This window comes from Trachinotus anak, unplaced genomic scaffold (genome assembly GCF_046630095.1).
Source record: "Trachinotus anak isolate AG129_WGS33_773 ecotype Australia unplaced genomic scaffold, CSIRO_AGI_Tana_v1 ptg000009l, whole genome shotgun sequence".
Taxonomy (NCBI): domain Eukaryota; kingdom Metazoa; phylum Chordata; class Actinopteri; order Carangiformes; family Carangidae; genus Trachinotus; species Trachinotus anak.
The window spans coordinates 11,785,007-11,794,500 of record NW_027273860.1 but is presented as its reverse complement, the minus strand read 5'-3'; the positions used below and the strand labels follow the sequence as shown (position 1 = coordinate 11,794,500).

Genomic DNA, 9,494 nt, shown 5'->3' with positions numbered 1-9,494 from the left:
AACAGGGAATTGAACTGTGGATGTTGTAGCTATGTGGTATGCATCACCAAGATATAACATAATTTCATTAAAATACTGTAGCAGTTTAAATGGGAGCAGGAGTGCTAGTCAGAGTCAGCTCAGACAAAGAGCGTTTTAGTTTAGAATGAGGGTTCAGTTTTCCCCAGCTAACCAATGAAATCTATTACATGACCTTTAGCTATATAACTAACAACCAGTAAACTCAAAAACCTACTAACAGATGACGAAACACAGAACTCACAACAAATCAGTGTATTATACAAAAATGGACTATGCAAAGAGTTGGTGAGCTGAGCGGCTCTCCCTTAGGTGATCGGATGTGTGCCATGCCAGCCGGACACCAGCATATTTACTCCTGAGTTGTCGTGGGAAATTTATGTTGTGTGTAGAGGTGTGTGCGTGTGTGTGTCATCCAGGCTTAAAGGTTCAGATTTCCACAACATTAAACAGCAAAAAAAAAAAAAATCTAAACTTCCTCCAGAAATACTGCAGGCTCAGTAATCTCTACCAAAATGCTTGTTGACATTAGAAACTCTCACGTAGATAACTAAACTGATGACAACAAACTGCTGCTGTTCCTCCATCCAAACAAGTTTTATCTTCACTTGACCATCTGAGTCCAGATAGTGGATCAGGAAGTGCTCACCATCATAGTCATAGGACATGGATGTCTTGTCCAGCTCCATGGAAACAGGTGAGCTGACACACCAAAAGGGTTTCCTGAATTCATCCAGCAGAGTCAGACTCATGATGCAGCAATTCTGGCAAGAAGAAGAAAAGTAAACATGCATCAAGACCTCTTTTCTGTGTAAACTGTGACTACTGTGATTTCACTGGGGTTTCACAATGTATACTACACTATGTCAAGGATCATCTGATACACTTAGTAAAACTGTCAATATTTATGATAAAATGAGAAATTGCAAGTGTATTGTCCTTATCTGGGAGATGTGAGGGAGTAATTTTGGCCCCTTTCTAGGTTGTGATTCTAAAAATTAACTTTTTAATAGGTCTGTGATCATCACAATAAAGACTGCACATAGTCTCTTTTTGTTATTTCAGCACTTTTTACCACTCGTCAGCAACATACTTAGGAGGCCTACGGCATGCATTTTTTTCCTCCAATAACACAAACTGGAATAGTGTGTGAGTAGCCGACAATAGGCTACATGTAGTACCTCTACTGCGCCCTGCAGGGCCTCACACCTCCACGGCAAGGTGATGCTGCCTGACAGAGGGGCATGCTGAGACAAGTTTGTCCTGCTAATGGCAGTCAGCTGGATGAATCCGTCACAGATCTGAGCTGGTCAAAGACAACACCGCACAAGAAGCATGAAATTAAAAGGTTTGAGTAATTTCTGTGTGAACATAGCTTATAGAGGTTTTATTAAAATTTCATATGTGCAAAGGTTTTATTTGTCACATGCAAACATATATGCATTAGAATATAATAATTAGGTGCGGTAGAATATAAAAAATAGGGGAAAAAAGCAAGAAATAAGATCAAATAAATATAAAAAATTAAAAATAAAGATAGAAAACATAAATAGATATGTAACATGAGTATTAAAGTCACATGAATCACAGCCACACTGTTCAGAGAGACTATAGTCTCTAAATGTCCCACACAGGTCTGTACAGTTCATATTTTGTAAACATCATTTCAAAATGTCACTTCGTATATATATAGATATATAGATGTATAAATAGATTACTTCTGCAGCAGAAGAGCTTGGAAAAGCTTGCGGACATGAGCTTGCATACAGTGTCGTGGAGAACAATGTGTAGTTGGTAACCATGGAGACCGTATTCGGGGTCTATGTCATCAAAAGGGGATTTGACCATTGGCTCCACGTAGGGGCTGGAGGAAGAAAATAGTAAAACAAGTAAATTACAAGGAGACTGTGTTGTGTAAAGAGAACATTTAAAAAAAACATTTCATTATCAGGGAATTTGAGAAATTTATTACTTCCATGGACTGTAGTCATAATGTGCTGCGACTGTATTGGGCTCTCACAGGAGGCCAGAAGAGGGGGCTATATCCACACTTTGCTCAAGTGTAAGACTCACAATAGGTGTAGCATTGTAAAGAATGTTGTGTGGTCCTGGGGCTGTGTCCCCCTCCTCTTAGATGATCAGTACTCCAGTACTAGCTATCATAGAATTTTAATTTTAATTTTTTGATGCAAGGAAAGTAAAATGTGAACACTGTACAGTTTGGGCCAGTGGCTCATGACACAAATAATGTCTACTAATAATGTCTGAGTGTGGACATGAGTTGTGAGCAATTAAACCGAAAAGTGGTTTTTCCTTCTCAGGCTTGTTAGAGGTCAGAGTTGACAATATCCAGTGTTTCAACATCAGACCATCAGAGCAAAATATATGTTGTTTTGTTTAAGTGTCTGTTGACCTCTCAATTTCTTCGTGAGGCTCCCTCATGGGTCCTGACCTCCAGGTTGGAAAACATTCATTTGCTGACTGGTTTTTAAATCAGTTTAATTCAAACCAAACATTAAAAAGGCTAATTTCTCCAAATAATTACCCCTTTCTGTTTCCTGCTAATGAATAAATTCAACTGTGTTCTGGCGGCAAAAGATTTAATCTCTGGTACATGACAAGAATAGCCTTCTTTATATAAAAATGTGGTGCAATCACACTGTCCTCTGTTCTGGTGAAATACAGGTGCCACTGATGCTGACGCATCAACTCTCACCCTGCAGTGCATCATAGATGGGTCACAGCAGGAGCATCAAATAAATCCTGTCAGTTATCACATCCTTTGAATTTGAGCCCTAACCATCTGATGATGATACAAAGCACGCCACATAAGTATGTGAATATAAGAGGTGCCTGTTCAAGTGTAGCCTACCAAACAGAGGATCCCTGGATGCTTCTTTCCACTAGTCTGTGGAAGTGGAGGGTGAACATGATGAAGGCAACAGAGCACTTGTCCTGCAGAGAGAGCCATCACTTTAACTTTGCTGCTAAATCAGTCATTTTGAGATTTAAAAAGTGCCCTATCTCACTTTTCCAGCTACTATAAACCAATATATAACAATTACAAATCTAATTACCCTCCAGGTACCGACGACGATTCCAGGCTGTAGCAGCTTCAGTTCAACCAGTTTGTCCTGACCAATGATCTGCACGCTTTTAGTTAAAGTCTGCATGTCTAACTTGGCCATGAGGGACCTCCAGCCAGGTCTGACAGAGCAAGCAAAGAAAAACATGTTTTCTTTTACGGAGAGAAAAGAAGAAACCGACAGACAGACACTTCTTCTCTTACTTTAGGCCAGGACAGCTGAGGCCTATCCTCCTGACACCATGAAGCTGAAGGGTTGAAATCTGCTGGTAGTTAGGCAACCAGCGTCCTCCACTCCAGCACAGAGACACAGAGGTCTCACAGAACCGGGACCAGCTTAGCTCCAATGTGCCCTCATGCCCTGACTTATCAGAGACCGTCAGTTCCCAGGTGACCTTCAAGTTTCTGGAAAATGATATGACAGAGTTTTACTTGTACTATTGTGAATATACTGTGTAGAGTAACAGAAGGGAGAGCGGCTGAGAGCTTAGCTGTTGGTTCTAACACAAACACATCTGAAATTTACAGGCTCTCTGCTTTATAAAGTGGGAAGTAACTCACTGAAGGTTCCCTGGTAGCTGCCTGAAGACACCAGCAAATTGCATGTATTGAACAAAAACCAAATCTTCAGGACATTTATTTGAAGTTATTACAATGCAAATAATTGGGGAGTGAAGGGTAAAACCGACACTCGCTGGTTGAACCATAGAAACTATGAGTTTAATGGCTGCTACCTTTCTTTTGACAGTGGTAGGGAGTAGTATGACTGCAGTTAAGCCGTTCTCTCTAATGAAATGATATGCAGAGAATGAAATGAAACCGCAGCTGTTGTGATAAATCTCTTGATCCAATTCTGTCTAAACTGTGATTCAGAGCTGCCCCTACTGTGATGCAGCCAGTGCCTCGCTGAGGCACCATCCAATATCAATTAAGTTAAGGAACAAAGCTAAAAACTGGAGCAGCCCAGGAGGCTCCAGATGACCCGGGGGATTTCACTCTTCATTGTCTGCCTGTGTGATGTCTTGTGATGATTATTACCAAGGTAAATCGCATGCTCCTCAGTGTTTCTAACAGACAAACCCCCACAGGGAATTGTCTGAGTTGGTGGGAGGAGGGAGTAAGTGTGCTTGCATGCATGTGTGTTGTGGATGATGGGTTGGGGGGCTAAGTAATTTATTTCAACAATTCAGACAGCCTCTGCAAGGAACACAATTATTTCTACTTCCCCTCTGTACCACAGCGACTGCCACAGAACTCAAAATTGAGTGCTGCACAGCCTCTAATCAGAGGTTATAAAAACACAGCAGAAACCGCGGTGAAGGCGGAGAGGGAGCTCTCCCCTGCATGCTGGCATCCCCCTGAGCAGACATCACATTCAGACAGAGACCTCCTTTCTCACCTTTAATAAGAAAGTGTCATTAAGTGCGATATGAAAAACAAGCCCTGCTTTGTTTTTGATTGTCAGTGGCTTGAACTGTCCTCTAGTCTCTACCCCTGAGCAGTCTTGATCTCCAAAGTCTTACTGTTTACTAACCACAGCCAATGCAGGGGTTCCCATGATACCTCACAAAGCTGCTTCCAATTGTAAAGCAGCTAGTCATACCAAACAGAAGGCACGAGTAAATTATGGTATGTTATACACGCAATAAACACACTTCTTTTTAACTGAAATAAGGTAAAGCAGCGAACTGTAAAATATAAAACTAACTGAGAAATAATGAGCTTTTTTCTCACCTCAGTGGCTGAGATGCTTAAAAAAATGTATGGTAAGCACTTGATTAGTTTAACTAACGAGCAGCACTTGTCAGGCTACTCAAGTAACTGGTATATTAAGCAAATCATACACCAGGTTTTTCATCTTAGTGGTTTTCAAGAGTGTTTTTTTTTCTTCTTTTTTTTTTAGCATTGCTCCATCTCTTACCTGAGGACCTGCTCTGTGTGACTGGGCAGCCCAGTGTGACGGCTGATGAGTCCAAGATGTCTTTTCCACTTGTTCATGTCACATGCAGCTACAGTCTTGAAGAACAGCCACTTCCAGTAGCCAGCAGCGTGATCCTGTACTTCCACTGTGGCCATCTTCAGCAGCAGCTCATCCATGCACTTAGACTTCTGCTTTTTTTTCTTGCCAAACTCTGCTATGTATATCTTATTCCACAGAGCACTGCCAGGTGAGAGATTGCAGTGAGTGTAAATGAAATGAAAACAAATGTCTGAATGACAATAAATATATCTGGTGTGTCATTTTGTTAATGGTCTGACATTTGAAGACAACAACAAAAGTAGGTTTACTAGTCATTTGTGTTTTGGTTGAAAAAAAAAAGCATTTTTATTTACTCTAGGTTTCATGGAAATTATGCTTTGGAAAGTTAAGTTAAGGTTTGACTAATGCCTTGAAAAACACTTATTCATATGATGTCACTGCACAATATAGTAGTGCAGTACAGAGTCTGGGCAGCTGTCTCATACTGTCCCTTTGCATTTTTTTATCCTTAATTACTCCTTAATTTTTAACTGTGTATTCTAAATTACTGCCTGCCAGGACAGTGAGCTGATCTGGAAATTAGTTTCTGTTCACCATGAGTTTTGGTGCTTACTCATATCTGGCAGGAAACTTTACAACATTGTGAGGTCATATTAGCAAATGCTCGTAAGCAGGCTCAAAATAATAAGACTGTGGTACATCATTCGTGTTGCCTCATCCAGTTTCTCTGCATTAAAACTGCTTTACAAAACTGAATCCTGTACAGTCTATCATAAATAGGAGTTTTTCGTCATGAAAATCTGTTCCTACATAATTTTCCCAGATGATAATTCATTTGGACCACCAAACTATGAGTTGCTCTTTGAGTGAGCCATTTTTGGAGCAAGACACAAACATTGCTCTTCTGTGTCTCCAGCACCGCCATGCTGCAAAAAAACTCCACTTTATCAAATTAAGCCAAGTCGTATAAACCTTTCATTGCATAAAAACTAATTTTCCAATGCAGTAACATTTTTCAACCTTTTTCGGTAGAGTACACATTTTATCAAGAACTGCTCAGAAATTAGTTGTGTATTCTTTTAAATGCATATTCCAGTAACAAAGAATAATGCAGATCACTGGATTACAATCAACACAACTTTGACATTCAATTACTTTTTTTAAAAACAAAAATACCAAAAATTCCCCAGTTCCAGCCAATGGAATGTGAGTATTTTCTTCATTTTCTGTGACAGTAAACTGAATATCTTTAGGTTTTGAATTGTTGGTCAAATAAAACAAGCAATTTAAATGTGTCAACCTGGGCTCTGGGAACATTTCCACAATTATCTGACAACAAAAGATTAATCAAGTAAAATGATCAGGAGATTAATCTATATAAAAATCACTTATTTGCAGCATCATGCTGCACTGGTAGGTTTATTTCACTTTGAGGATTCAAGCAGAGACAAAAATAACTTGACATCTGACAATTTCTTTGTGCAGTGCAGTATTCAAATATTCCCTGACTTGTACTGTACTCATTTGTATTATATGCTGTGTATGTTGAATTAACAAGACTTGGCTGACACTTACTTATCGTTGGCAAGCTTGTAGAAGAGCTTATTGACATGGCTGATGCTGAATAGAGCAGAGGCATCCAGGTATGACAGGATCTTAATGAGGATCTCAGATGGCAGTCTACAAAAAAGGTAATTAGACATCAGAACAAGGAAGTGACACCAGTGTTTTCATGCCACCTGTTGCTCAGCATGCAGTTCTTTAGAGGCACCAGTCTCTGAGACAAATGTCCTCTCTCCAGGCTACTTGGCAATCTTATCATACACTTCTGGCAACAAAATTAAATGACCCATGTCGATGTTCTCATTTAGTAGATGTGGTATAAAGTCACGAAAAACTGAACAATATGAATGACTCACTGTTTTGTAAAACGCTCTTCCAAGACCTAAATCTCAAAAACAAAAGAGGAGAGTGTCACATCTTCCTTAATCGACAACCAAGAGAAGCAGTTACTGTGGTGTCAGAAGAAGACCCATCTCACTGTGCAGGAAGTGATGAATTAAAGTGTGAGTGAGAGCCAAACTGTGAACAAGCACTCATCCATATGAAAGCTGAAGTCACTATTGTTAGATCTTTTTTCATTCTTTGGTAAATATGAGTATGTTTGGATAGTGAAACAAAAAATTGTTGTTTATCATTATTATTACACCTATCTGCATGGTTCAGTGTACTGAAACACTATTTTTCTTGATTAAAAGCGCTCTCCATATCTGTCAGTGATAAATATTGATCAGGTTTGTCTGGATGCACCTGTCCAATACATTCCAATGAAATGATTTGAGTGAGTAATATATTCATGTTTACATTTCTTGCCTGGTCAGTCACCGTCATTTCACTTCACATGAACAAACACATGAAACAACTTCCATATGAATAAATCATATTTGATATAATCTTCACACAGGGAATGTCACGTATTTGAGCTATAACATTCAAATGGCTCAAATAGTTAACCTCTTGCTGACATTTGGAGCTGTCAAAATGCAGATGTGCTGCTCTAAGTCATGTTTGGCAGTTCTAAGAGTTTGGGGAAAAAGAGACTTGGGTAGGAATGAGTCAGTCACAAGAGGAAATTCCTATCTATCCATACCATTGCCAGCAAATTAGCACATTCAGATGGCAATAATTTTCAATCTAAAGTCAATCTAAATAATTAGACAACATGACTAAGAGTCTACTGCCAATACCAGCGGCTGTGAGACTGTACAGTACTTAGGCACAGGGGTGCTTCCAGCTAAATGTTAACATTAGCATAATGCTGCATGCCGATCATCATCTTAGTTTAGTATGTTAGCATTCAACTATTTGCTAATTAACAATGAATGCCAAGTACAGCTGAGGTTGATGGGAATGCCATTGATTGTGTAGATGTTAAGTCATAGACTAAAATGAACAAATTGAAATACTGAGCCGACGAAAAGCTAAGGGATCACCAGAGTTGTTACAGTTCATCCTGAGGTAAACATTCATGACAATAGTTGACTCACTGTAAACCACAAATGTCAACCTCACTAGAAGTTGGTAGCACTACGGAAAAACTCAGGGGATCCCAAAATTCTGCAGGATTCATCCTCTGAGGGCCATGAATGTGTGTACAAAGATTAACAGCAATCAGTTCAATATTTCTCAAGATATTCACTAAAAACCAAAAGACAACTTGTGGTCAGTTAACTCAGAAAGCAACAAAACCATCCTCTGAACAAAATGTCATGGTAACCATTTCCAGTGGTTGTTGAAATATTTTTCTCTGCGGTGGATAGTCAATCTACCAAAGCCAAACTCTCTTGTTGTGTTGGTGGTACAAACCAAGCTATTTGAACAGAAAATGATGGGGGTATTTTTCACTTTTTCTTATATTTTGTAGACTTAATGGTTAAGCAGCACTAACATAAAACCACATATTTACAATAATGTGCCATGCACTTATAAGACAAGTGACAAGTGAAGGTGTTTTCTGCAATAAAACTGTGGCCAATTTTTAAAAATAGAGTTGTGCTTATTGAGCTCTTGAGACACAGTTTATAGAAAATGAAATTGAGAAATTAACTTTCAGTGAGCATGGTAAAACAACCTTGCTTGATAGACCTATTATGTTTGCGTTTCTGTTCAATAGCATACCCTCTTGTTTGGCAGTTCCCACTTGAATAACAGACAGAGACTTGGTGAGAATAGCCCGTTGAGGAAACCCTTGTGTTTCATTGCTGCATTTAGTACCTCCATTATTGGGGAAAGAGTCTGATCCCTTAATTTGAACACGTATTGAAGTCTCTTTCACCTGTATTGATTGTACTGTGCTTTTATTGTGTGTTGCTGCAAGCATTGTCTATGAATCCTTTTTAAGTAGAAGGTAATAAGGCACTAACTTGCCTCAGTTTCTAAACACAGCCTGGCTCAAGTGCTGAATGCTGAAAATATGAGCATGCTCTGAGAGATTACCTTTCAATTAAGCTCTGAGACGATTTGTCAGCTTTTTTGAACGTCCTCACTGCCCGCACTCTGGAAGTAGCTTCTTTTGATGCTGACATTTGTCTCACTGGCCTTGCGCCCTCTGAGGCAGATACAGGATAATTCATATTTGCTGGGGCGTTTTCAGGCCATGTAAACATTAAGAGCCACGTTTGTTTGACAGCGTTTTAGCTAACGGTCCGCGAAGTATAACTTAGTAAACGGACAAACGTGCCTATGTAAACCCCATAGGTTAGCTAAATAACTTAGATAACTTAACTTAGCTAACTTAAAATGTGCCCTCTATCTTTGAAGCTAAAGAATAACTGCGATAGCGATGAATTTATTGACTGTCCGCGTCCAGTCGCCATAGTGACGTGCGGTCAAGTTCCTTCCACGAGCAGA

The 9,494-nt window shown here is 39.5% G+C and overlaps 1 protein-coding gene across 1 annotated transcript; it reads right to left on the bottom strand.

Annotated features, from left to right (window-relative positions):
• Nucleotides 1–415: 415 nt before the first annotated feature.
• On the bottom strand, nucleotides 416–9,494 carry fbxo15 (F-box protein 15). The gene is made up of 9 exons (XM_071485349.1): nucleotides 9,081–9,494; nucleotides 6,660–6,764; nucleotides 5,025–5,264; nucleotides 3,308–3,508; nucleotides 3,096–3,225; nucleotides 2,891–2,973; nucleotides 1,737–1,882; nucleotides 1,200–1,324; nucleotides 416–782 (listed from the first exon to the last, which is right to left on the bottom strand). The coding sequence occupies exons 1-9, from the start codon at nucleotides 9,248–9,250 to the stop codon at nucleotides 516–518; spliced, it is 1,467 nt and encodes a 488-aa protein (XP_071341450.1). The 5' UTR covers nucleotides 9,251–9,494; the 3' UTR covers nucleotides 416–515.

Bases quoted from the DNA above. Each gene is read 5' to 3' on its own strand.
- fbxo15 (XM_071485349.1), bottom strand. From the start codon at position 9,250: ATGTTTACATGGCCTGAAAACGCCCCAGCAAATATGAATTATCCTGTA. The intron at 3,509-5,024 runs GTAAGAGATGGA...ATCATTTTCCAG, and splicing joins CACACAGAGCAGGTCCTCAG to AAACTTGAAGGTCACCTGGG. The intron at 1,325-1,736 runs GTAATCTATTTA...GTCTTTGACCAG, and splicing joins CAAGCTCTTCTGCTGCAGAA to CTCAGATCTGTGACGGATTC.